Below are 26,458 nucleotides of genomic sequence, written 5' to 3'. Positions count from 1 at the left end.
ATCTGGGTCACAGGTCTCCTCTCCTCCTCACTGGAGAGGCAGTCACCTTCCCACATGTTCTTCTTCACCTCAAACCCTGGTACAGGCTTGCAAACGGACAAGAGATGCCTGCTCTCCAGGTGCAGGGGGGTGCAGCTTGTCCAACAACCCTGGGAAAAACCCACCTGCAGCCACTCCAGGCCACGGACAGGCCAAGAAGGAAAGCCACTGCATGAGAGTGGCAAGGTGTGAGGTATCTCGAGGCAAGCTGAGGTCTCCTTGCTCATTCATCTTAAGCAGGGGTGGGAGTATGGGACAGGGGACAGGAAAGGACTGGAGTCTTTGAGGATCTTCATCTGCCTTCTGCTGAGATCAGCCCATCCCCAGGCAGTGAACGTGCCGTCCATCCAGGAGGGCGCACATACCATCATGGTACGATGGCCCTGTGAGGGACATACTCAGCAGCGGGCAGCTGGGGCAGTTCTGCACCACCAGGACGGTCCTCACACCTACACAAAAGTTATGAGCCCATTAGGCCACCCCGGCAGGACCTGGCTGCCCAGTCAGGAGAGACAGAGCCCAATCCCTCCTACAAGGGCACCTTTCACTTCTCAAGAGACACAGCTGCAAAAGACACATTTGCCTGCCCGTGTTCTGACCCTGCTCCAGCATCTGCGGGGGAGAAGAGACCACTGGGTTTAATCTCAGATGACTGCCATCTCCACCGAGGCCCTCAGACAATGGTCCACAAGTGGAGCCCCATCCCATCCAGGTCACGCTCCAAAACAGCCTCTCTGGGATGCAGTTGCAAGGCAGAAGAAGCATCCCAAGAGAGCTGCCGAGGTCCTGCAAATATGGCCTCTGACACAAGAAGCATGCGGGCAGAGGAGCGCGTCTGCTGTGCTTCACGTCACCAGATGCCAGCAGAAGCAGACAACCTCCTTTTGAGTTTCTCTTCCATAGATGTGTCAAGTCATGCCCAAGAAAGAAGCTTCCAGGCAGCAAACAGGAACACAGGAGATCCTGACCGGGATTACATATCAAAACTGGGCCTCTCATGAGGTCCCCACAGGCAAATAGGCTTGGCCTTAGGAAAAAAAGTGAGCTGAGCAGCAGCAAAACCCACAAGTGACAATTGAGCAAGTGGATACAACCAAAGAGGAGCAAGACCAAGCCTGTCTGGGCACCCTCACATTGATGAGCCTCTGGATGCTCCCAGGCAAGGGTGGCCCATGCCCTGTAGCAATAGGATGTCCCCTGAGGTCCTCACAGACCCCTCAGCCACCTATCCCACATCACTGTGGCCCCACCAAGCAGGCTTATCCATCTCAGACTGCATGGGGCATGACTGCACAGAGGGAAGGAGAGGGGAGAAGCACCAATCCTCAGTCCCAACAGCAGAAAGGGCTTTGATCCCTGCAAGCAGCAAGCTGACCCATGGCTCTCACCCAGCCCCGAACTCTCTGATAAGCTGCCAGCTTGGGTAGATAGCAGGAGCGCAGGATGGGTGGAGAACGCGACAGCCCCACAGTAAACTTGTGGTTTTGATGAGGTGGACGGGGAGAGGCAGCGCCTGCCTGTGCCAGGGTGAGGGGAACGGCTGCCTCCCTGCCTGCGAGGGCGGAGGGGGGAAGCTGGGCCCTTTTGTTCCTCAAAAAAAATCAGAGGTCTGGGCTGAAAGTGACTTATCTGCCTGGTATGCATTTCCTGAGACCCACGGTGACAGGTGAAGGATGGGTGAAGGGAAAACGCACACCGCCAGGGTCCTCTCCACTGGTGCCAGGAGGCGCACGGGGTGCCTGGTCCTGCAGAACTGGTGTTGTACAGTCTGAGCTGCCACTTCCTCATGACAGATGTCACAGCCACACATCCTCCATCTCCACTGCTGCCCCAGGTGTCTGGTGCCCAAGTACAGGGAGCACGTGGTCCTGCTGCCTGGGCTGAGGGTCCCTGGTCATGCAAAGCCATGGCTGGGTCTCGCTGATCATAGAATCATAGGGTTGGAAGGGGCCTCTGGAGATCATCTAGTCCAACCCTCCTGCCAGAGCAGGGTCACCTTAGAGCAGGTTGCACAGGAATGTGTCTAGGTGGGTTTTGAATGTCTCCAGAGATGGAGACTCCACCACCTCTCTGGGCAGCCTGTGCCAGGGCTCTGCCACCCTCACAGGAAAGAAGTTCCTCCTCATGTTTAGGTGGAACTTCCCATGGTCAAGTTTGTGCCCGTTACCTCTTGTCCTGTCACTGGGCACCACTGAAAAGAGCCTGGCCCCATCCTCCTGACACCCACCCTTTCAGTATTTATAAGCATTGATAAGATCCCCCCTCAGCCGTCTTTTTTCCAGACTGAAGAGACCCAAATCCTTCAGCCTTTCTTCATAAGAGAGATGTTCCAGTCCCCTCAGCATCTTTGTAGCCCTTTGCTGTCCCCTCTCCAGCAGTTCCCTGTCCTTCTTGAACCGGGGAGCCCAGAACTGGACACAGCACTCCAGATGTGCCCTCACCAGGGCAGAGTAGAGGGGGAGGATGACCTCCCTCGACCTGCTGGCCACACTCTTTTTGATGCATCCCAGGATGCCATTGGCCTTCTTGGCCACAAGGGCACATTGCTGGCTCGTGGTCATCCTGTTGCTCCCCAGGACTCCCAGGTCTCTTTCCACAGAGCTGCTCTCCAGCAGGTCAGCCCCCAACCTGTACTGGTGCATGGGATTATTCCTCCCCAGGTGCAGCACCCTACACTTGCCTTTGTTGAATTTCATAAGGTTCCTCTCTGCCCAACTCTCCAACCTGTCCAGGTCTCTCTGAACGGCAGCACAGCCTTCTGGTGTGTCAGCCACCCCCCCCCAGCTTTGTGTCATCAGCGAACTTGCTGAGGGTGCACTCTATCCCCTCATCCAGGTCATTGATGAATATATTGAAGAGGACTGGACCCAGTACTGACCCCTGGGGAACACCACTCGTCACTGGTCTCCAAATCCTGATGCTGCGCAGGATGCTGGGATGAGCCTCAAAGGGGAAGGATGGGGAGGAAAAGCTACTGAAGAGGGAGGAGACCCTGAGCAAAGGCTGTGGACCTCCACCATGGAGGGCAGCTTCCCAGTCCTCCTTTGAGTTGTCTTCCACTGTTCACCAGCCAACAAGAAGCAGACCCAATGACCATTTTTGTACTGGTACTGGGAAACAGTTGGCCTCCTAGCAGGGCTGTGCTGTTGCTGGTCATCCTGGCACAGCACAGTCCCGGCATGGGACTCCAGCCAGTCTGAAGATGGCAGATACAAGATATCCATGTGTTAAGCGGTGCCTGGAGCAGCAGGTGGTTAAACGCTGTGCCTGGAGCAGTGAGTATGGAGCGGGGAAGGAAAGGAGGGAGCCAGGGATTGTCATAACCGCAGCCCAGGGTGGATGGACCCAGGTGGTGTTGGAGAGGATGAGCTCCATGCCATGCAGGTATGACCCAGCCTGCGCAGGATCTCAGCAGCACAGACCCAAAGACTGTATCAACACAGGGATTATCGAGAGCTAAAAACCTGTGACCAAACCATCTCTGTCCTAGGCTTTGTCAGGAAGCAAAAGCAGGACACAAGAAGGAAAAAAGAGGGACAAATGTCAGCCACAAAGAGCAGAGCAGGTGGACATGAGAGGTCAAAGCAGAACATCAACAGCCATGGGTGAAACCAAGGAGTAAGGCAGGGATGCAAACATGGGTGGCACGGCCACCCCTCGCAGTGTCCACAAGCACCTGGACAGCCTACCCACCGCTCTACGTGACGTGGCAGCGGTTTGCAGAAGGCTGCCAGCAGCCCTCGAGGCCGTGGTCACCTAAATGTGCCACTCACCAGAGCGGAGGCTGGTCGCTCCCTGGGGCAGGCGCTGGAGAGCAGGGCACCGGTGGGAAGGTCCTCTGTGGGCTCGCCGTCCCAGGCGGCCCCCTCGGGGAGGGGCCACCAGCCGCAGGCACACAAGCTAGGCTCCGGGTGTTTGCTTTCCATTCTCCCAGTCTGACGACAACCACCCGCTCTCCAGCCAAGGCTCCAGCTCACCATGCTGAAATTCAGAAGGTATTTGATCACGTAAGTGGATTATTTATTTATTTGTTTAAGTAAATTACTATTTCCTTAAGTAAAATACTATTTCCATCCTACCCAGAGGTCATGTCCTCGTAGGTCCCTCTGCACTGAGAAATGGTTGGAAGCTGAAGTGATGGTGGGAACGGGCAGAGGAGCGCTTCTGTTCTGCACAAGTGCAGGGAGGTCTGGGTTGATGGGGCTCTCTCTTCTAGTGAGCCTCCAAGGGCAGCACTTCTCCCTGGCACGACAGGTGGGAAAACAGGGTCTTTTGTAAGGTCCGGTATCGCTAAGGTAGAAGAGCATCAAAGATCTTGGTGAGGCAGGTAGGGTGCTCAGCCCTCCTGCTTCATCCCAGGCGAGGGCTCACTGCTCTCAGCTCTGCACGCTCGCCCGCGGAGTGGATGCGGAGCGGAAACACAGCTCTGTGCAGGTCTTTCACACGGCAAACCCAATGAACGCCTGTAGGGTGAGGTGCGCTCTTCCACAGCCTCTGTGTTGGAGTGGGTGGGTGAGGAGCAGAGAAGGGCAAGGCTTGACGTCCTGGCAGATCCCCCTTGCTGGGGGAGATCGTTTTGGGGCAGGACAGCCTTTTCCCAGGCACCTGCAGCATCTGGGGCGCTGCAGACCCTGCTGCTGCACACCAAGCTGCGGCGCAGGGTAGCTGGGGGCTTTCCTACCCCAGCTGGGTCGGTTGGGCACTGACACAGGCAGGCAGTGCCCTCGTGCCCTTGCTGCACCACCTTATTTTCTCCTGAGCCTCCTGCAGACCGTTGTCCCCGTTCTCTCATTTATTTGATCCAAGTGGAGAAAATGGCTCCAATCGCTGCTCAGAGGAGCCAGGCTGTCGCTGGTGTACATATTGTATACATTAATACATGCAACATCGCTCGCCGCCTGGAGCATATCCAGCCACGGCAAATCAAGAGTCATTTTCTGCTACCTGCCTGCCTGGAGAAGCCAGCCTCGGCCACCCCCCGCAGCACCCGGAGCGCAGCTGAGACCCCGCACGGCTCAGCAAGCGCCAGCCGACCCACAGGACCATCCCGGTTTTGTGTCGGACAGGGAAGGGGCACAGGTCAGAGGGAAGCAAGGGCGTCCTCTCCTCTTCAAGGGGAGAGGGGAAAAAAACCGGAGGGGGAATCTGCAGTGACTGAAATCCAAGTAGCCCCCTCTCCCCTGCCAGGAGCAGGCGGTGAGACACGGCGGGGGGCATCATCCCTTGTGAGTAAATGACCGACAGATTGGTTTGTTATTAAATCCATCAGCTGCTGTGGCTCTGCCGATGAGCCCTCGCATCTTTGGGGTGCCGCATCTGTCTTTGCGCCCTGCTTTGTCACTTTTTGTGGTGACTGCACACGGGCTCTGATCCACGGGGGCTCTTCAGCTACGGCCTGCCTGCCGTAGGACTGCCTTCCCAAGGACTCTGCTGGTTGCTCTCGCAGCCTGACCAGCCCTACGGGGCAGCGCTGGCTCCCAACAGCTCCGACTGCATCCTGGACATCTTCCTGCTGCTTTGATCTCAAGCGTTTAGCTCTGCCCCAAGACACGAGAGAAGGAGTTGCCCATGGAAAGCAGTCGAGCCTCCTGAAGGCTCATCCAGCTACAAATCGTCCAGCTGCTCCAGCCTCCAAGACAAAGGTTTCTCATGCTCCGTGTGCCATTTTATCCCGGTTTTGCTGCCTTCAGTGCAACTTCTTGGCATCTTCAGTGCAAACTTCAGTGCTGCCACAGCTCCCCCTTTCTCAGCGCACCCTCCCTGAGACACGTGCGTCCCACCAGAGCCAGCCTGGAGGAAGGGTTATGGCTTTACATTAGCCTGATTGGACCCAAGCGGCCAGCAACGTGTTGCGTTGTTCAATGGTCATCTCAAAGAGGCAGCGGACTGGCAGCAAAAGGACCTGGGTCTTTCACAGATTCTCCACAGGTTGAAAGTTTAGTACCAGGGATGTCTGTGGAAGCAAGTCCAGAATTATATCTGCACAAAACACAGATACCAGAGTGACAGAGGGTGCTGCCTACCTCAGCACCACTTGCCGGGGAAGCGTTGCGTCATTCTGCCTTTGCTGCTGGGTGCTGGTGCAGATCTCTCCAGAGAGTTGGGGTATATCGCTAAATACCACAGTGAGTTCGCTCTTCATTCCCTTCTCGCCGCTTTTCTTAGGCTGGCCAGGCAGGTGAACTCACCATCAGCTCTCCTCGAGCGGTGGGAGAATTGGATCAAGTCTCCAACAAGATCTGTCCGGCAGCATCACTTCATCCTGGAGCAACTCCTCCTTCCCTGCCTTCTCCCTCTTTGGTCTCTCTGGCCATCGATGGTCTTCCACACCGGGGTATTTCAGCAAGCCTTACCTTGCCGCAGCTCTGGGGCAGCCCCGAGCCTCTGCTTTTACCCTCTCCCTTTAACGTGTGCTGGCATTTTAAGCACTGTTTCAGCATTTGACATTTTTCTGATCCATTCCTTGTCACATCCGTTTATCTTTGACACCACGAGGCTCCTCCTTGTGCTGCTTGCGTGGCCAGGCAGTGAGCCATGGGCACGTTTGCCAGCCACCTGTCCAAGCCCATCTGTCTGCTCCTCAAGTGGGAAACGAGCATGGTTGCCATCAGGTTTTGGGGAAGCTGTGAACTAGTTTGTTCACCGTGCTAGTAAGTGCGTGCCTTTTGAATCCTCAGCAGCACCGTCATGAACAAAGACGTCCCCAGCCATTACAATCCCAAGTATTTTAGACGTTAAAACTCTCCCAGAAGGAGCTTAGAGTTTCAACTCAGTGAGGGATGTTATTGAGAGCAGGGCAGAACCATACCCATCAGTGTCCAAACTGATGCACAACCACTACAGAAGGAAACCACAGTTAGTCACGATGCTTGGTCGACTATTTTTCTGGAGCAAGTCCAGTTTTTCAATAGCAAACCCAAATTCCTCACCAGCACCAAGGGGATGCACGTGACCACTTACGACAGCCCATGTTTGCGTCGTTGCTAGCTTGTCAAGCTAGGACATCTCCCACACGTCACGAGACTGCCTGGAGTAGGAGATAAAGCACCAAGGAGATGAAGAAACTCTGGGACAAGCAGGTCTGTGCAGTCCCAGGCACACTCTCTTGGTCAAAAGCTGTCCACTGAAAGAAGCGGGCAACATCAACAAACATCAGCTGTCACAGCACGGCTTCCAAGCAAGAACTGCCCAAATTTCTGCTTTCCTTAATTCTTCCTAATTAGATCCCTCCGTATCATGCTCAGCAAAGCAGCCTGTGCCTGCTCCCTCTCTCTGAGAGGTGGAGAGCAGCCATCTGGGGCTTGCAGGCTGGACTCCCACCCAAGGAGGACTCCACAACAGAGGATGTAACCAGATTCTCAGTATAAATCATCTGTTTGGCAACAATAGGTTCCCTGGGTAGAAACCAGCAGAAATGAAATGCAAACTAATCCTTTTTTCCAGGAAGCTTAGTTCCCAGACTGCTCCGCTTAAGATTAAGACTACGACGAAGCTCCACCGTGGTTTGCAGCAAGCCTGACAAAACAGTAGAAGTCCCCTGGCAATGTTTTTCACGGCCTGAACGTCCCTACGCACAACCCAAAACCCCAGAGCGTAGTGCCGATGACTTGAAACCGTGCTGCCATTGCAGACTTGCTAAGACCAGACTAAAACCCAGGTTGCACGCCGGAGAGGTGCAGCTGGGACCTCCACACCTGGAGCCTGTGCAGGTGGCAATCACCCCCACCGGCAGGCGTCAAGAGAAGGGGAGAGCAGGGAAAACAAAGGTTTATTGTCTTTGTTTATAAAGATAGGGTCCCAACATTTCTAGGCCGGGCAGGGCAGGGCAAATGTAAGCAGCTCCTGCTCCTGAAGCGGGAGCTCGGGCTGTGCCGACAAGGTGTCCCTGAGCAGCCAAGGGACTTCGCGGTTATCACTGTTTACCTTTCGGTACGATATTTGTGTCCCAGCTGGAAATTTCCACTAGGCTACACCGCTTGAGCGCAGCCTCTGAGGTTTGTTGGTTATCGCTGCCCCTGCACCTCTTTCACCCGTGAAAACATGATCTTATTTAAAAAAAAAAATAAAAAAATTAAACAAAGTCTTTTCCCTCTGCCCCTCACACACACATTTCTTCTACTTACTAATGGTCTGAGATGTTTTCTTCCTTGTAGGAAGTTGAATGCAATATACAGGTGCCAGCCAGGTCGGCTCTGGGTCTTCTTCAGTCTCCTCGTCCTCCTCTTGGTCACGCTTCAAGTCGTGGAGAAGCTGCAGCCTCCCAGGTAGGTCCCCAGCAGGGCTGCAAACCTCAGCTTCCAGCCTCTCGCTGCCCACTTGAGGTTGGCTTAAAACTGTCCTCCTGAAAACCACCTGACAGTGTCTTCTTTAGACAGGTGGGAAAGGACCTCTCTGGGGCTCTCACGTCCAACCCCTATGCCCTGGTTGGAGCTGAGCCCACTCTGGGTCTAAACCAGGCTGCTCTGGATGGCCTCAAGACCCCACAGCCCTTGAGCATCCTCCCAGTCTGGGGTCATCTTCTCCAGGCCACCTGCTCTTCTCTCTCCTTGCCTTCTCTTGCCTGGCCGTTTTCCACCAGCCCACCATGCTCCAGGGGGACAGGGGCACTGGCACATCACTACTGGTCTGTCCTTCTTTTCTTGCACCCACCCCAACCTCCCAGGGCAGTGGTCAAGTCCTACGCCCACCAGCAATGACACTCACCCAAGAAAGTCGAGGGAACACGCTTTGGGGTGTCTCCAGGGGGGTTTTGTTGAGCTGCAGAGGAGCTGCCCTCATTGCACACTCCTTCCATCTTCTGCCCGTTTGCAGCTGAGTCCCATGTCCCCCCCATTACAGAAACTGCCGGTGCGAGCTGGAGCGTGCCCTGCAGCAGACCATGGACCATGGCCAGAAGAGGCTTGACTACGTCCTCCAGACCCCCGACCTGCTGTGGGAGGACAATTCCCCGCACTGGCAGAGGAAAGCCACGCCAGACCCGACTTCGACTGAAAGAGTGCGGGACGTTTTTCAGATGCATCTGTACTTCAGCCAGGAGACCCCGCTGGAAAGCAGCCCAGGCAGCCAAGAACAGCACTGGACGTGGCAGCCCGTGGAGAGCAGCAAGAAGGTGAAAGCCCATCCTTCATTCACGAGGCTGAAATCCCAGCTTCCTGGCCTGCGAAAAGCAACCGGAGAGGGTCCTTCTGCAGGTCTTCCTGGGAGGATCTCTGCAGTTTTGGCAAATGCTGATGCTGTCACCAGCAAGTTCCTAATCTTTGCAAACCGGATGACTGCAGAGGACCACAGGAGAACATCACCACCAGGAATGAGGCAGGTGGTGGTACAGAGCCAGTCTCAGCCTCAAGCCATGGGTTCCCTCCACCATCAGTGGGGCAACTTGCTTGAACACTCCTTGCCAAATTCAGCTCAACCTCCACAAGCAGAGGACTTTTACAAGACAGACATGGAGAGAGGATTTTTCCCAAGCTGGACAGAAGTCTCTAAGGTGACTCCTGGAGAAGGCCAGCAGGCTAGAGGGGCCTCCTCTCAAGGGGAGACATGCAAACCCAAGACTGACATTGTTTTCCTCAAAGTCCACAAGAGTGCCAGCAGCACTGTCATGAACATCCTCTTCCGCTTCGGCGAGATGCACAACCTCACCTTCGCCTTCCCCATCGGGGGTGGCAACCAGCTCTTCTACCCACGCCACTTCTTGGCGAGGTTTGTAGAGGGCTTTTCCCCCAGCAGCCCTCGGCGGTTCAACATCCTCTGCCACCACATGCGATTCCTGCAGCCGGAGGTATGGGCAGAGCCTTGGGAAGGGTAAACAGGGGAGAGAGAGAGGGGCTTGTGAGGAGCAAGGTGGGACACCCGTAGAGCACCTAACCTCTTCAGGAATGAAGCTAAAGAGAGACAGGCTTGCCCCCAGGTACCTCCCATGTTATGGGCATCACCTGAGAGCTTCTGTAAACAGGTTTGATGAATCATTGTGCTGTGACCTGAGACAAGCCAAGGGACAGCATCTGTAGCAGTCAGCAACAATCATCTCGTTCTTGTCTGGTGGGGCCTTGGAGATATCTTGCTCCCTGGACAGGCCCAGAGGGTCCCATCTGCAAGAGGAGAACGCCTTAAGCATATCAGCTCAGGTCAGCCGTGCCCAGCATCCAGCCTTCTGGATGCCACTTGAGGACATGCAGATCTGGCAAGGAGACAGGACGTTATCTCAGGCCCAGACAGGCCACCCAGCTGTGGTGGGGAGCTGTGGTCACTGCTCTCCCCTGTACCTCTTCTGGGGCTCCCTACTGCTGGCATAAAAGTTCCTTTGATGATCTGCACCCTAAAAACCTCCCCAGCACCCACCATCTCCGCCTCCGGCGAGTGTTTCTGCTTTCTAGCAGAGCACAGGATTGTGAATGAGGTACTCCACACCTTTAAAACCTCCTTTTTCTCCTCCACAGGTGCATAAAGTGGTGCCCAGCTCAGCATTCTATTTCTCCATCCTGAGGAACCCCGTGAAGCTCATGGAGTCCTCCTTCGCATACTACAAGGGCGCTTCAGCTTTCTCCCGCGTCCGCAGCCTGGAGGAGTTCCTCCGCCAACCCTACCACTACTACAACCCCACAGACGGTGACAGGCACTACGCCAGGAACCTCATGACGTTCGACTTCGGCTTCAACCCCGACGGAGAGGTCTCAGCCGAGAGGGTGAAACTCATGCTGAAGGCCATCGAGGCGTCCTTCGACTTGCTCCTCATCTCCGAGTACTTCGATGAGTCCATGGTGCTGCTGAAGGAGATGCTCTGCTGGGACCTGGACAGCGTCGTCTCCTTCCCACTCAACATTAGGGACAGCAGCACCAAGTCCCCCCTCTCAGACACCGTTGTGGAGAAGATAAAGGAATGGAACAGGCTTGACTGGGAAATCTACACCCACTTCAACAGGACCTTCTGGGAAAGGATCGACCGAGACATTGGCAGGGAGCGCATGCAGCGGGAAGTAAAGGCGCTTCGGGAGAGGCAGGGAGAGCTGGCGAGGACCTGCCTGCAAGGGATGGGCAGCGTGGCCCCCAAGCACATCAAGGACTCTTCCCTGAAGCCACTGCAGCACGGCAGCGCAAGGATCTTGGGCTATAACCTCAAGCAGGGCTTGGACAAGGAGACAGAGCGCATGTGCCGGCGGCTGGTGACCCCGGAGCTGCAGTACAGCAGCGCTCTTTACAAGAAGCAGTTTGCCCAAAACCTCCCCGAGACCCAGCAGCCCCCTCAGCAGGGCAATGCCCCGCAGCACAGGCCGGAGGGCACCCAAAACTGAGCCTCCTTGCCCCCTCCAGGCGTTGTTCTCCGGCTGCCTTTGCTGAGGACAGCGAGGTGCTCCCCTCCTGGGCTCGGGGGCTGCTTCTGCCCCAGGGGGGCAGGCGGGCTGGGATGCTGCTTGCCCACGAGAGTCCCTGGCCACCTCTGTCTGTGCAGGACCGTGCACAAGCTCTTGGGTGCTACACGCTGCCACGGAGCAGGACGGGCTGCGACGGGGGGGTCCCGGGGGCTTGACACGACATGACACTTCCAGGTTAGGTCCTGAGCAAACAGGGCAAAACCCCGGACTGGCGGCCTAAGCCTTGGAGGAGGCGACCTGGGGCTTTGCGCTGCGTAGCACCGAGTCCAGCAGCGAGGAGCAGAACCAGGAGGACAGCCCGGGTCCTCAGCACCGCGCCGGGTACCGCAGGTAGGCAAGGTACGGCTCCAGCGTGGCTGCCCTTCGCCTGGTGCTCCCATCAGCCAGAGACTGCAATGGGGCAAGGCCAAGCTGTAAATCAGAGCTTGATTTACAGCTTGGGAACAAGTCTGTCTGTCCAGCTGCAGCTCTCCTCCGCTACGCTACTGTGCTGGAAAAGCAGCCTCTTAATTAAAAATAACAATATCCACCATCCCCCTTAATTCCCCTTAATTACATCAGTCTGCCTGGTAGACAATCTCCCCAGCAGCCCAAGAACGGACCTCAAACTTCTTAAAATGTACTGGGGGGAAAAAAAAAAAAGAAAAAAAAAAAAAGGAAAAAAACCAACAAGTTTTTTTGCCCTGACTCTGTGGTCGCACGTTGCCTTCAGACGCTGCGCTCATACGCTGCGTGTATAGGATTGGCTCCCACCCCAGAGCTGACGCCGGCACCACGGTGTCGCACTGCACGTTAAATCCCCACACGTCCGAGAGCAGTCTGGAGAGCATCTCGGCAGCCAGACATCCCAACCCAGACTTGGAGCGGCCGTAGGAACATTCGACGCTCTGGCTGGGGAAAAATACCACAAGAAGGGGTTGTGGTGGGCTAGCCGACCTTACTTTTCACATCCTACACTTAACCTCAAATCAAAAGCAGAGCCAGCAAACCGGTTTGGATAAACGGAGGCTCCAGCTCGGGATTTTCAGCATGATTTCCAAACCAAAAGAGGTTCACAAAAAATTGCTGGGAGATCTGAGCATCCCAGATGCAGCCACGCGGAACCTCAAAGGTTTCGGTTTCCACCCAAAGGTGCCCCCATCTCCTACTCACATTTTTAACCAGGATAAAAAACCAGACTGCGTTCCCACTGCCCTTCCCTGCGAGGGACCAGGCAGCCCTGAGCATCCAGCCGGGAATGACACAGGGGCGTCATTTTGGGGGGAATTTTCTGCGTGGTTTTTGAGGCGTTGTTTGTTCCATAAAGTTTCACCTGTGAGGCACGGCCGCGTATGGCTGCGTCGGTCCCTTCCCTCCTTTCTCCTGTTGGGGACGTGGTGTGGTCTCGTCGTTTGCAGAGGTCCCCTCGCGGCGGTCTCCGGTTCACCCCAGAGGGCAATCCCACATGGCAGCAAGGGAAAGGGGCAGCCCACGGGCAGCATAGACAAGGCCGTCCCTCAAAAACCCAGATGGGACAGAGAGTGGGGATGCAGGGAGGAGCAGGGCTGGCACCCAGGGCAGGGGACACCGCGTGTCCAGGTACCAAACCTGCATCTGACACTTTCACCCTGGATTTTAATCGGGTGCCGCTTCCTTGTTCACTCTTCGCAACTCAGCAAACAGGAGCAGATCTTCCCTGCTCGAGCTCCTGCCGAGGTGACCCAGGGCAGGGACACTTGTACAACCAAAGCATCGCGTGAAAAGCACGGCCTGCCCCGGAGCACGCACCCCCCGATTGCTCCAAAAAGCTGTAGCGCAGCAAGAACATATTCAGCTCAGGGATTTTCCGCCCAGAGAGATCCTGCAAAAATGACTGTTTGCTGCAGAACGCAGGAACTGGCCGTTTTTGGCGGGGACAGGGCAGCAGCTCCGTATCCAGAGATGCCAGCGGCCCCGCTCCCGGCATGCTGCGCGTGGGATTGCCCCAGCCCCTGCTCTTCCCCATGGAGAGAGACCCCCGGGGTGCAGCACCCACGGGGTGTCTCGTGCCTGGCGTTGCCTGGGGGCAGCCCCACTTACTTAGCAGGGGTTTCCACCCAAGTTACCCCCCTTCCAGAGCAAGCGGCAGGCAGGGCAGAGCCAGTTTGGGCATCTCCACAGTTTCTCCCATTTTCAGGGATGGGATGGGCTGATCTTCCCCCCCCCCGCACAGAGCTCACAGGAATGACATCACTCACCTAAATGCCAATCACGACATTTATTTTTATTACCGTTGCCACAAACCACAATTTTATCTTTAGGAACAGTTCACGTAGAGGTGGAGAGGAGCCCAGGGATGGACTTGCTCGCCCTCCCTGGCTGCGTACCGGCTGCGCCTGGGTCTCGGTGTTTCTTAACCGCAGCCACGTCGTGCACCGTTTCTCGATGCCTTAGAGCAGCCGGAACCCAGGCTAAGCACCGCGTCCACAGCGGAGCAGGGTCTCCCGTTGTGGCCAGTGAACTCCCTTGCCCTGGAGCATTTTTAACCCCTCTCCAAGGCCTGCCAGTTTCACCCCGTGCAACTCAAGGACGTCAGCTTAACTCAAAAACCACCCGTTTTTGACCAATATCCATTTAGTAACTCAAAAGGTCAAAGCCTGCTTCCTCCTCACCCCAAGTTTCCAAGGCAGTTACTGGTTTATGCTTTTTATGGCTGCAAGAGACCCAGACAGATTATTTCAAGTGTTGCACGATGCAATAACCTGGGAGTTGCTCAAGCCTGTCCACGTAATCGTCCTGACTTTCTGTGAGCTTCCCGGCAATACAAGACAACCAGCAATTTATGCCGAAGTGTTAGGGTTTTCCCCCCCCCCCCCCACCGAGGTAGCGATGCAGGCTTGAAACATTTCGGGCTCTCCAGGGTGACTTTCAAAGCTATTCCCAAAGGAGCTCAGGGATTCAGACGTCCTGCAAGGCCAGCTTGGCCCATTCCTTTGCGATGCTGTTAAAAAAAAAAAAAAAAAAAGAAAAAAAAAAATCTCACCCTGCGGTAGGGACCGAATGTGTAGGATGGATGCTGGGTGGGATGAGCAGCAAAATCCTCCGCACCAGGAAACCCGCTGCCAGGAGAGGGGCTGCCGGGACCTCCTCAGCCCCCGTCCGCGGCTCAGGCGCGAGGCTCGGCGCTGCTCTTCTGCCCTTTCCTCTTCCGACACGGTTCATTATCCTCCACGTGCGCCCCCACCCTTGCCTTGGGTATCTTGTATTTGCTCTTCTGGCTGTAAAGGAGGTTTTTCTGGAAGAGGCGTGGGATGTTGCCTTGGTACAGCAGGAGGGCAGCGAGCATCCCTGAAACAAGAGCACGGACCCCTTCCGTGTGCTGCGTCGAGCGTCTGGCCACATGCCCTTGCCACAACCACAACCTTCCTCATGACCAAAATGTAGCTCAGCGCCACCAAAGTCCCCACTCACAGCATCTAACAGACCCTTGCTAGGTTACTTGAAGGAGAATTTAACCGTGGTGTCCTTAATATAATAGAGAGGCTTGTTTTGACCCAAAAGAGCCATAAACCAGTCTCCTTTCCCCGCTCTCTGCATTCAAGGCAGCACGTATCCCGCACCCCATGGTCATCCTGAAGCTGTGGACAACCTCAGTAGCGTAGCTCAGCCTATCGTTGCCCGAAAACATCTTTGCTTCATCTCCTCCAAACTTCGGCCTCGGGGAGAGTTTTGCCTACGACCCGTGTAGGAATTGGATTTAAAAAACGGATGGCAGAGGGATGACTCGGGTGACAGGGAAGGGGACGGAAAAGGACACTTGCCACTGGCAAGTTCAGCCCTTTGCCAGGAACGGTTTGCGTTAGGCCCAGCGTTTCTGCCTTGCCCATTGCCCCCCATCCCAACCCCTGCCCCCCCGGTACCACCCGGACAGATCTCACCTGCGAAGGGCCCCAGCCAGTAAACCTGGACGTAGTCCCAAAAGCTGTTCCCTGAGCAGGGGAAGGTGGCGACCGCGGCCAGGGCAGGGTTGAAGAAGGCTCCCGTGAATGGTCCGGCTGCGTGGGAAGAGAAGCATGGCCATCAGTCTCGCTCGCATCCAAAGATGTCCATCCAGAGATGGACAAAGAGCTGCACCCAGAGACCTGTGACCCCTCCTGCCTGCAGGGAGCATCTCTGCTGCCACTCACCCCCGGCAGCAGCATCTCAGACTGTGTAACAACAGCACCCACCCCCCCCACCACCCCTGTCACCCTGAGCTTTGCAAGAAGCAGAAGGGCTCAGTGCGGGACCAAGGGCTCACGTTAGGGGACATTCAAGGAAAGCGCTCCCAGTCTTGGGGCAAGATACGGGTGCCTGGATAGCCTAAATTACCGTCTTCATCCCAAAATGAATATTCCCCAAAATAAGTAGAAAACAAATGCCTTAGTAATCATTACCTCTCGAGTCCTGGAAGATGAAAAAGGGACTGTTAAATCCCCACAAATTAGGTATTTTGCTAAATGTCTTAGAAAAAGAAAGCCAGGTGCTGCTCACCTATGTAAGTCAGGAAGGTGACAGTCGCTGCCAGCGCAGGGACCCGGTAGATTGGGTGACTCCGGCACAATTTGAAAAGGACAAGGTGGAAAAGGAAAGAGCAGGTGCCTTCCACAAAGGCAGCATGGTGCAGAGACGTGCGGATGGAGGAGCTGCACTCCGACGCTATCAGGTTCTGGATGAGGTGGAAATGCGTCAGCTCCCAAGACCAGTAGAGCTTGGTGACAGCCCAGCCCGTCCCCACGCCCGCAGCCTGGGCCAGCAGCTTGGCAGCAGTTGCGGTGAGGTTGGACTCGAGGAGCAGGAACTCCTGGAGAGAGACGGTCGGGTTGGCGGATGCTCCATCAAAGGAGGCACCATGAAGAGCGAAGAGGAGGAAGAGCAGAGTCAGGACCACGTCTGGGCCAAAGCCACCACCCCACGGGCCGATCTCCAACAGCATCCTCAGCTCAAGGCAGCTCGTGCACAACTGCAACGAGCCAGCGAGTTCTCTGGCCAGGCAGCCGTACGCTCCAGGAGACAGAAGCCTCTTGGAAAGCCGCCTGAGCCCCTGGCACACCCCGACAACCAGGAAAAAAAAAGCAATGGAGACATTCAGGCCAGCCATAGCAAAGGCCGCGCTGAGGGTTGAGGCTGGAAGGAGCAGAGAAAGCTTCTGCACCTCCTCTTTATAGTCGCGTGTAAGCAAACGTGGCGCAGCCCGACAGGCCTGGGAAGCACTGCACGTGCTGCCCTCTCCTTTGCAGGGCAATGCCTGCGGCCAGGGGAGCAGACGGACTCACCCCCAGCTGGAGCAGCCAACCAGCTGTCCCAGCAAGCAGGTCCTGGTGTCACCTCCACCACGCGGTTGCTGAGCCTCCAAGCCCCCAGCAGTCCCACCTGGGAGCCTGCAGCAGCTCCCCGGAGCTGCTCAAGTCTTCCAGAAGGAGCAAACCCCTTCATTTTGTTTCTGCTTGGCATCAGAAAAAAAGCAATCTAGTGCCCCAATCCCAAAGCCTAGGATGTGAGGGGACTCTTCGAAAGCCAGCAACCCATCAGAGAGTTGACATCTCTGCAGGGCTGAGCCACAGCAAAGTCCGTCTTTGGCCAGTTTGAAAGCCTGGCTTGCTTACTGCTCCTTATCCTTGTCTTGAGTAAGACCTCACCTTGTTTGTTGGTGGCACTAATTGCACATGCCAGTGGTCTGCAGCTGGCGTTTTAACGACAGTGACGTTTCAACTCCTCCTGCTGGTAACACAAGTATTGGAGACGGGATCCTTCCCAGCTCCACCAAAACCACCCCACGGTGTCGTCATTACCTGACTTCTGAAACCCACACCATCCAAACATCTAAATACACTTGGGTCAGACCTTTGAATACGCGATGGAGTCGACAGCAGTTGTGACAAAATACACCAGGTTTGTTCCAGGGTTGCATCCTCTGTCCCCGCTCCCGCCAGGTCACTGGGGAGCCCTGGACTCCCACCCCTGGGGTCTGCAGGAACAAAGGGGATGGTGAACGATGGAAAACATAGGCCATTGCAGGAAGGGTGGGATGGGGTGGACAATGTCATACGATCGGGAACTCATAGTTAACAGAGCATGAACAATTCATGATGCGTCTTCTGGGTCACTCCTCTGCTCTGCAGCAGAAATTGCAGCGGGACCCCATCCCTGCAGCGGGAACAGCATCTCCTTCATCATCAGCGTGCTGCAGGGACAAACGTGCCCAGGCGTGCTCTGCCACCATGGGAACAAGTGGTGGGACATACCCCGAAACAGCTGCTGGGCATCAGGACCAGCGTGCTGGGTTACTCCATGCTCAGGGCAAAGCCCAGTCCTGCGCCCTTGCAGGCGGCCACCACAGGTTCCTCTCACCACCCCCATCACATGCCAGGAGCCAACAGCTTTTATTAATGCCATTTTATTTCCACCCCCCCCAGTCATTTATAAAAGAAATTGCCAGGAGACACAGTTTGAAGCACACTTGAGCCAGGGGTGAGGCACTTAATACAGTTCAAGGCGGTTGCGGTGACACAGACTGACCCGTGAAAACCAGGAGCATCTGCTTGGCGTCTGTTGCCACAGCAGAAAAGAAACACGACGTTTTGGAGATGTTTGTGAAGGTCACGGCCAGCCTCAGCAGCCCCTCCTGCCCCGCTCTCCCTCCTTCCACCTCCCTTCCCGCAGCCGCTGCCATTGCCCAGTGCCCACCCAAAGGTGGTTGGGGAAAGGCGCCCGGTCCCCGGTGATCACAGCACAGGGCCCTTGCTTTGGGAACCTTGGGAAGCCCGAGCAGGGAGAGGGATCGCCCTGCCCCTCCTCCCCACCACGACTGCCCTGTTTTCATTGGGCTGCCTCAAAATGTATCACAATTTTACCGTTTTTGACCCATTTCTCTCTCCATAAGGCAAGAGGAGCATGTGCATCTTTTGCCTCAAATGAGCAAACGAGCTTGCCTGAATAAAGAAAGATGAAATGTGCTTTAAAAGAGTCAGAAAATTTATATTTTTGACCTCATGAAAATTCAGCTCTGGCAAAGCGCTGGTCAGAGGAAGCTACTTGTTGCTGCAGAACACCACAAACACTTAACATCGCAATCCAACTAGTTTCTTTCCATCTCCCCTACTTTTGTGTTTCTCAGGCTCCCATCTTTAGAAACAAAACCTTACAAGGACCCAGTGACACCAGCCCAAACCACGTGCCTGGAGGAGAACTGCTGACTGATGGGACAGAGGAGACAGAGGGTCAGTTTGTACAGAAGAATTCCACAGATCACCCCGTTCCACGGCTCCATCCCTGCTACCGGCATTTCAACCTTGGTTTCAACAGAGGGTTTTGACAGAGCAGACGAGATCTTTGTGACAGGTCCCCTCTGGAGGGCATCTCAGCCTTTGAGCAGAGTCCATCCAGATTAAAAAAAAAAAAAAATAAAAAAAATAAAGGGCGGGGGGGTAACGCATTGCCCCTTACGCAAATATGCCTGGCTACTCTTACAAGAGAAAGCTAATGCCCAAAAAAGCAAGTGCGTTCTCATCCCCTTCCTCCAAACACAGCTGCGACATAGAAAACATTGTGAGAGCCATGGTAAACCTGGGGAAAAAAACTCCCCCTCTCTTGATTCCCACAGGAACTGTTTTTCCCCCCCCATCTTCTCAAGCGTTTAGAGTTGGGCCTTAGGAAATGAATGTTCAGAGGTCTTTAAAAGCTATTTCCCGTCCATCACCTGTAATTATGCCCACAGCACATCCTGCAATTGTGGGACACTTAACCCGGGCTGGAGTGAGGAGCTGGAAGCTGTCGCTCATGAGGATAACGAGGGGATTAAATAAGGCCAGTGACACATGCACAAGCGGCACAAGCGGCTCGTTTCCCATCTCCCCTTAGCGCTGACAGCAGAAGGGGACGCGCTGCAGGCTCCGTCCTGGAGCACGTCTTCAGGCCACTGCAAAGGCAAAACCCCTTCGAGAGTCCACACGGCTGCTCTTCTCGAAACAAGATTGTCTAAAAATTCAGGTATCCGCACCGAAAACCACTTTTCTGTGGCTGGAACATCAGTGTCTCTTCTAAACCGAATTTGCTTTCAGGGCTGCCAAGAACTACAACAGCTTAAAATGCAGGTATTTTAAATGTTTGGGGTTTTTTAGCCATGGGACAGGAAGGAGCTGGCATTTCCATAGTTAAGTAAAATAAACACTGTCCAAAAACACTAAAGGGTAACAAAAGCTGAACAGAACGATGCTGGCTCCTCCCAGCACACTTTTTTCACCCACAAAGAGGTAATAGCCACAGCTGAATATAGCTGTCAGGTTGTTTAGGGAGAGTTTTACTGGGCAGGATAAAAGCTTTCCAGGAGCAGCACCCCTTATCAGCTGCTGCGACAAGGCAGCAGAGACCCGGCCGCAGGTTTCCTCCCACAGGCAACCAGATGAAAAGGGCTCCAGGAGAGCCAGGAGTTAATTGGGCTTTGTGAAAAGACCCAAATCCTTAAAACAAGCATTCGCCGGGAGGAAAAAATAACAAAGATGGATTGTCCTTGGCTCTAAAAGCCTTGACTTCAAGGGAGATGTCTGTCCCTAGGAAGGTCACCCCTGTTCCCCCTCCAAAACATCCCGTGGAGATGCCCTGTCACATCAGCATCTTCTCCGCTGATGTGCGGCTACAGCGAGCCAGATTCGTTATTCACAAGCCCTTCAGAAAACACCAGAAACTTGAGTCTGTGCGTTGAGACGTATCTGCGCGCTGAGGCACACATTCCAGTCCCATCCTCCTCTCTACTGACTCAACACGTCTCCAAAGCAGAAGTCTGGCGGCCTTTTAGTGTCTTAAAACGAATGAGCAATCATTAACTTCCCAGTGGGCAAGTCCCATTAAAAAGAAAAAAAAAAAATAATCATTAGTCCCTACAGGCTGTTTCAATAATATAACACCAGGTCAACGGGTTTTGAAATGAAGTTACGATGCGGCGCAAGATATTCCCCCCACAGACACCGGCTGGCAGACAGGAACGGGAAAAAGCAGCGTCACCATCGCGGCAGGGGAACGGCAGGAGGAGAAGCTGCACCAGCACTGCCCTCCTCCCTCCTGACAGACTGCAGGTGGAGAAATTACAGTCAGAAAGTCACTGTTCTCACTTGTTGGTATTTCCCACCCCGCCCCCCCCTCAAGAAAAAAAAAAAATAAAAATCCTTCCTTAGGCTGGAGTTCAAAGTAGGGAAAAAAAAGCTCTTGGAAAAACCTGCTTCCTCCAGCCATCTGGAGAGCAACATCAAGAATTTAGCTGAGCTCAGCGGTTTCACATACCTTTCTCACATGACCGAGGATGGCCATTTTTATTAAAAAAAAACAATCTTCAGAGCAAAATGCAAGTTATAAAAATAGGAAAAAAACCGCAGGTGTACAAATCCCTGGGAGCAGGCGTTTGCAGACAACGGCTGTGCTCGCACAGGAGCCACATAGACGACAGGGAAACCCAACGCTTTTCTTCAGGCACCACTGCGAAAACGCTAATCAGAAATTTGGATCCTCGGTTTTCAGCCATCCTGGTTTTAACCAGTGTGCTGCTGGTGCAGTCTGAATATCGGCGCTCAGCTTTGCCTCAGACACGCTGCAACCAAACAGCAGCCCTGAAAGGGAGAAATCACTGCCCCCAACTCTACCAGCTTGAAGAACAATGTTGAAAAAAAGATATCCAAAAAGATGGGGCTGCTCTTGCGTTTGGTCTAGGCCAGGTATATGCAAGGGATGGGCAAGTTCACACAAGACTTAACAGGATTTATCAAGCGAAGACCAGCGATTTCCAACTTGTGCAGACCACATTCAGCCAAACCCCTGCTCTCCTTCAGGCAGCACAAGGACCAATTGCCAGATAACCAGCGAGTTCCACCAAGCACCTTCTCCCTCCTCTTGTCAGCTTCTTCCCCCATAAATTAAATGCAAAATCACTTAAATGCAGAGTTAGAGAACATCAGTTTAAATGCATAAAGGGTCAATTATATATCAAGACAAAGATACTACAACAAATTAATTAACCTGAAGAGACAGTGCTTTGTGCAAAACAACATTCTCATGTCTGGTTGAAAAGGCTTCTGAAGACGAGTGGTTTCTTCATTTCCCTTTGTCAGTGGTATGAGCAAAGCTTGTACAACATGCAAGAAAGGGGAAGAGATGATTTCCCAACAACAGATGGGAAACACACGACACGGTGAGTCCTCGACATTCACAACGGAGCCAGACGCTTCATCTGGATTTCAACTGAACTGCTCTCAACCCCAAAGTAAATTCGCATAGATGTCCTTTTCTTTAGCCAGGCTGCCACGCCAACACGCCACAGCATTTTCGTAGTTTCGATGAAATACACGAGTGAGTCTCCGCAGCCTACCAACAGGCACCATCCATCTCATCCCGAGTCCTCGCCCGGTGCGACTCTGCCGGTCAAACGCTGATCAGCGTGGACGGCGCAGAACCTGGAGCAGCGTCTTCCAAGCAGGCACCAGGACAGCTCATTCCCCGCGTCTCCTGTGCCATAAATGTTTATCTGCGGGATACTGGATGATATTCACGGTGCAAAATAAAGCAGTCTCGTTAAGATTAGTTACTGGAACATCATTGTATTGCCATAATCGCAGTTTACTGGCCCGTCAGTCCCACCCCAGTCACTATCAAAAGGCTACCTTACAGCAAACGAGTGGTGGAAGAGGCGACTGTAACAGACTAGGGCTGGTCTTTGCTTTGCTCCCTTCGCAAGAAGAGCGTGGGATCTCTCTTCCACGGTGGGTGAAAAGGGTGTTTCAGAGCCGCTCTCCTCCCATCAGTCATCTGGAGCGTTTTGCGGGAGGCGCAACCGTCTGCCAGCAGTGCGCGACGGCAAGGAAAGCTTGCGGTTATCGCGGGGCTGGTACAGACACCGATGAGTAATCAAAGTTTAAAAGAAACAGGACAGGCTAGCATAGCATAAAATGATATCCATCACAATTAAAGCATTCGTAAGAATCTTAATTACAAACAAATACATTCCGGTAATCTCATTAAGACATCGAAACGTGTACTCTTTTCAGCTACTCTCGTCTTAAAAGGTATAAACTCATGACAGGGAAGGGGGAAAAAAAACAAATGTTTTTTAAAAGTTTATTTCTAGCCCTGAAAGAACAGTTATTAAACAAAGTCAACAAATACAGTAGTTAATATTGCAGTAACAATTAAATAACATAATGGGATTAAATTACACAAAAGGCAACATTAAAATCTGAAGACAGTTAAAAAAATAAAAAGAAAGCTTGCACCTACTTCCATTTCCATTGACAGCGTGAGGAACAGAGGGAAAAACGAATCAGAGACATTTATTTATTCAACTCTAGCTGGAGAGACCCTGAACAACCCCCTTGCCCCCTCCCCAGCCCAGCCCCCAGCCTCTCTGACAGAGGGAGCCAGTCTCTCCCATCTGCTCTCACCACATCTTTTGCACCTCCCTGCACCAGAGAGCCAGGGTGGGGGAAGCCTACAATTAGTCTCGTTAACACCTAAGGCAGGTCAAAGTGCATGTTCCCAGCACCGTGGCTGCTATTAATGAAAAGTCTGGTTTATTCTAGGGTAACAAGAAAATCCCAGGAATCACACATTCCCGGCACGCCTGCGACTCAGCCATAAACTGCCCAGCTCCATACACCCAACTCACCACAGCACTGTACATCACGCTTCATATGTATCACATGCATATTTGATGGGAATCTGACTCGGGACCTTGTGCTGGCACCCAAGAGAGAGCAAATCCCAGCTCTTTCAGATGCAATCCTTCCCTCAGCATCATCTGCTCCAGCTCCGGCTGGTCTCTGGCTGCCCCAGCAGTAGAGCAGAGTTGAACAGCCCTGCAGCAAGTCTTAAGGACACTGATCTGCTCCCTCCAGGGGGGAAAAAAAACACGGCTGGCATTTTTTAATCTTGCTGACATCATTAGAAAAGCGATGACTGACCTACTAAGACACAAAAGCACAGTCCAGCAACCTTCTACTGGCTCTCCTCCTCTGCCAGCTCCACCTCTGGCCCCCATTTCTGGCAGCGGGAGGGTGAGAAACCTCACCATGTAACAAGAAAACTGCCGTGCGGGGAAGGGGAGATGCGGACACTTCTCGCCTTCAGGGCTAAACGCCATTCCAGGTCACACAGCAAGTGCCGAGATATGTTTCTGGTAACTTCTGGACTGGGCCAAGTTTTGTGTGCTAAGATGGCTGTAAGTTTGGAAATCATCTCCTAAGTAGACTAAATTAGACAAATTTTGTAACGTGTTTTAAACCATTCTCATTCATCAATGAAAATGAACTAATAACTTAAAGTACTTATGATTTCTTGGTTTTCAATTTTTAAAGAAAACTAAATTTTTCGCACGTTATCTTACTGCCTAGATTGTGCCATTAAAAAAAAAAAGGTGGGGGGAAAAAAAAAAGAAAGAAAGAAAAGCTCCCAGTTTAACTCTGGCACAAGGAGTTTCACAAAGTCCATTGCCAGCAATGGACAAAGAGGGAATCATCGGTACGACGGGGTTTTATTCTCAGCCAAGCCTCCTCGCTGCTTCATTTGATGAGGGAGCCAGACACTCTCAAACTGCGGCATCGCCATTACTACTGTCCATGGCTCATAAATGCATTTTGCCTGGGAAATGCATCTAGACTTACTTGCCTAGAACGAGACACTTCCTCAAATTTAAAACCATAACTATTCCTACACTTACAGCTAGAAGGTTTCATTCCTTTGATGGAGCACTCAACATCATTTACCCGATACAAATGTTTACTACCATGCTAGAGCAGAATGCAAGCTGACCCGCGGCACAGCGGTGCCCTGCACATCCAGGCAGTCTGGTTGGTACCGCGCCATTTCCTAGAAGCCAGAGAGTCGCAGCAGATGCTGCGAGACCCTCATCCCACTTCCCTCCATCACCAACACAAACAGACCCCGCTGCTCCGGCCGGCCGCTCGCAGCTGGAAGTTGGTTTTGTCATACCTTGGCTACCAGTCCCCAAAACACAATCATCTCTATCGCTATACAAATACCGAAATTAGCTGAAAATGACCTATTTTCTGCCAGCAATGTTTGTAAAAGTGTGCAAAAAAGTTTTATTCAGGGTCCTCCGTCCATACCCACCCATAACCCTATCCGTCCCAGGTCCTGCCCTGCTGGGAATGCAATAAAATCCCCCTAAAGTAACAGTTATTCTTTCACAGAATCGTTTGGCACATTGTAACTACAGTTGGCTCTTCGTTAAACTGTCGGGGCAGCTGAAATGCATAGACTGTAGCACTAGAAGAAGCCGGGGCACAGGCTCTTCTACACTTGCCCCCGGTAACACCCCAAGAACTCAACCGCTCCAGTTGCTCACTGTCCGTCAGAGGGAGGCACTTTTTTCTTGCATTGAATGTTTGACGTCAGCCATTCTAGCTGGTACAACGTCTTTAGTGAGAAAGGATCGGTGCGACACATCACGTCTCCTCAGCCTCGGACTAGCCAGTCAAATAATAAGCCCCATGGACGTCTGACGGCACTGTTCTCCCCTCTCAGCTTTCGCCTTCTCAGAACAGCGCTTTGGCATTTCCAGGTGTTCATAATCTTCTGTTCGAATCATATTTAAAAATTTCTGCACCTTCAGTGTCCTCAGATCTGATTATTTGTTCTCCTGATTTCATTAGTACAAACGGAGCACATACAAAATTGGAAAAAATAGCTCTAATACTTAAACTCTGACAACTCCATAGGCTGATGCATTATTTGCTTGCGGGGGGAGGGGGAAATTACAACATATACAAAAATGTATTTGATACAAAGAAGGGAAATGTAAAATAAAAAAGTCAAAGGCACCAGCATAACTTCCAAAGCCCAAGTCAGAACAGATACAATACGTGTTTTTGAACCACCCAGCGCACCAAGCACGTTATCCCTTAAGCTTCTGGCCAGCAAGTCTAACGGGAAAAAAAGAGCAGACAGGAAGACAGCTGGAATTTTTTTTCTTGCCCTGACTATAGCTGATCATTTGATCATAAATAAAGTATCTGACCCCTACCTACATATCCCATAAACCGACATCAAAAGACTCGACTGATCACTAAGTTTCTACAAAGAGGCCACATCTTTGATTAAAAGTCCACAGAGCACAGGCATTAAGAAACAACTGAATACTTCTCTTCCCCCCCTCTCCATATTCATCTTGAAAAACAAAACACATCTCAATACATTACGATTTCTTAAGTAGCCAAGTTGTCAACTCTACAGTACAGTAACAGCTAATCCGTAAAAAAAAAAAATACGAGGGGCAAGATGTACCTTCACATTTGTCACACTTGCCGTGAATCTAGTCATACAGAAGCTTACTAGCAGGGTTTAAAAGTAAATAGGTAGAAGGGAGGAAGAGGAGAGTGAAAGAGATCAGCAGGTAAAATTAGTACTGCTCTCTGAAAGCTTGAATCTGTCATTCAAGTATTGAAAGTACCCAGCAGGGTACAACGAATGGGAGCTGTAACAGCAAAGTCGTTAAAAACCCTTAAAAACCCCGGGCACAGTAAGTGGCATTTCTGGGCTGTCTGCAACAAAAAAAAAAAACCAACCACAAAAAACAAAACAACAAACCAAACAAAAAAAGGCCAGTAATTCAGTCCTCAATTCCTTCTGGACCCCAGACAGGGATCGCTAGAGTCACCACAATTTCTTTTGGGTGTCTTCTGGATGAGAGTTTCTTCCCTTTTGCAGACGTTTTCCCCTCCCACAAAATCCCTCCCCTCCCCCCAGAAGTGTAACAATTTCATATATTATAAAGATTTGTAAAATACAAACAAACAAAAAAGGATGAAGGCTGTGGCAGTAATGTTAGCGGTTACTCTTCATTGCTTCTTTGGCTGCCAAGATCAGTGGCGTCAAGCTAGACAGAGGTTTGGCCAGTTTCAAGAAGGGATGCTGCCAGGAAGAGAGAAACACAGTAAATTCGTGAAAGACACCGTTTAAAAAGCCAGTAAGCGCCATACATTTACACAGCCCTTTCCATCCTGAGGTGTGAAAAGCAATGCAAACGCTACTGATGCCCAGCTCCTGAAGGG

At 52.7% G+C, this 26,458-nt stretch overlaps 3 protein-coding genes across 8 annotated transcripts in view; 1 reads left to right on the top strand and 2 right to left on the bottom strand.

Annotated features, from left to right (window-relative positions):
- The first annotated feature begins 6,573 nt into the window (after positions 1-6,573).
- On the top strand, positions 6,574-11,330 carry LOC134517874 (galactose-3-O-sulfotransferase 2-like). The gene is made up of 4 exons (XM_063339861.1): positions 6,574-6,623; positions 8,193-8,303; positions 8,878-9,820; positions 10,479-11,330. The coding sequence occupies exons 1-4, from the start codon at positions 6,574-6,576 to the stop codon at positions 11,328-11,330; spliced, it is 1,956 nt and encodes a 651-aa protein (XP_063195931.1).
- Positions 11,331-14,238: 2,908 nt separating this feature from the next.
- LOC134517929 (aquaporin-12-like) lies at positions 14,239-16,987 on the bottom strand. 2 transcript variants are annotated; one of them, XR_010071766.1, is made up of 4 exons: positions 15,903-16,987; positions 15,308-15,424; positions 14,478-14,717; positions 14,239-14,370 (listed from the first exon to the last, which is right to left on the bottom strand). XR_010071766.1 is itself a non-coding variant. In XM_063339964.1 (3 exons), the coding sequence occupies exons 1-3, from the start codon at positions 16,507-16,509 to the stop codon at positions 14,536-14,538; spliced, it is 906 nt and encodes a 301-aa protein (XP_063196034.1). In that variant the 5' UTR covers positions 16,510-16,987; the 3' UTR covers positions 14,239-14,535. The 2 variants fall into 2 exon arrangements, 1 of the variants encoding a protein (XP_063196034.1); XM_063339964.1 differs by having other exon boundaries at positions 14,239-14,717.
- A 4,344-nt stretch (positions 16,988-21,331) lies between these two features.
- Positions 21,332-26,458, bottom strand: part of PAK2 (p21 (RAC1) activated kinase 2) — a 48,404-nt gene continuing 43,277 nt past the window's right edge. For 4 of the 5 annotated variants that reach the window (XM_063339961.1, XM_063339960.1, XM_063339963.1 and 1 more), the window contains one exon: positions 21,332-26,318. In XM_063339961.1, coding sequence (XP_063196031.1) covers positions 26,232-26,318 — 87 coding nt within the window. In that variant the 3' untranslated portion in view covers positions 21,332-26,231. The remainder of the gene's footprint in view (positions 26,319-26,458) is intronic. The other variant, XR_010071764.1, reaches the window with a different exon arrangement.

This window comes from Chroicocephalus ridibundus, chromosome 6 (assembly GCF_963924245.1).
Source record: "Chroicocephalus ridibundus chromosome 6, bChrRid1.1, whole genome shotgun sequence".
Taxonomy (NCBI): Eukaryota; Metazoa; Chordata; class Aves; order Charadriiformes; family Laridae; genus Chroicocephalus; species Chroicocephalus ridibundus.
This window is presented reverse-complemented; position numbering and strand designations above follow the sequence as displayed.

Bases quoted from the DNA above. Each gene is read 5' to 3' on its own strand.
- LOC134517929 (XM_063339964.1), bottom strand. From the start codon at position 16,509: ATGGCTGGCCTGAATGTCTCCATTGCTTTTTTTTTCCTGGTTGTCGGG. The intron at 15,425-15,902 runs GTGAGCAGCACC...CTTCCCACGCAG, and splicing joins CACCTTCCTGACTTACATAG to CCGGACCATTCACGGGAGCC. The intron at 14,718-15,307 runs GTGAGATCTGTC...CTCTTGTTTCAG, and splicing joins CTGGCTGGGGCCCTTCGCAG to GGATGCTCGCTGCCCTCCTG.
- LOC134517874 (XM_063339861.1), top strand. From the start codon at position 6,574: ATGGGCACGTTTGCCAGCCACCTGTCCAAGCCCATCTGTCTGCTCCTC. The intron at 6,624-8,192 runs GTGGGAAACGAG...TCTTCCTTGTAG, and splicing joins CCCATCTGTCTGCTCCTCAA to GAAGTTGAATGCAATATACA. The intron at 8,304-8,877 runs GTAGGTCCCCAG...CCCCCATTACAG, and splicing joins GAGAAGCTGCAGCCTCCCAG to AAACTGCCGGTGCGAGCTGG.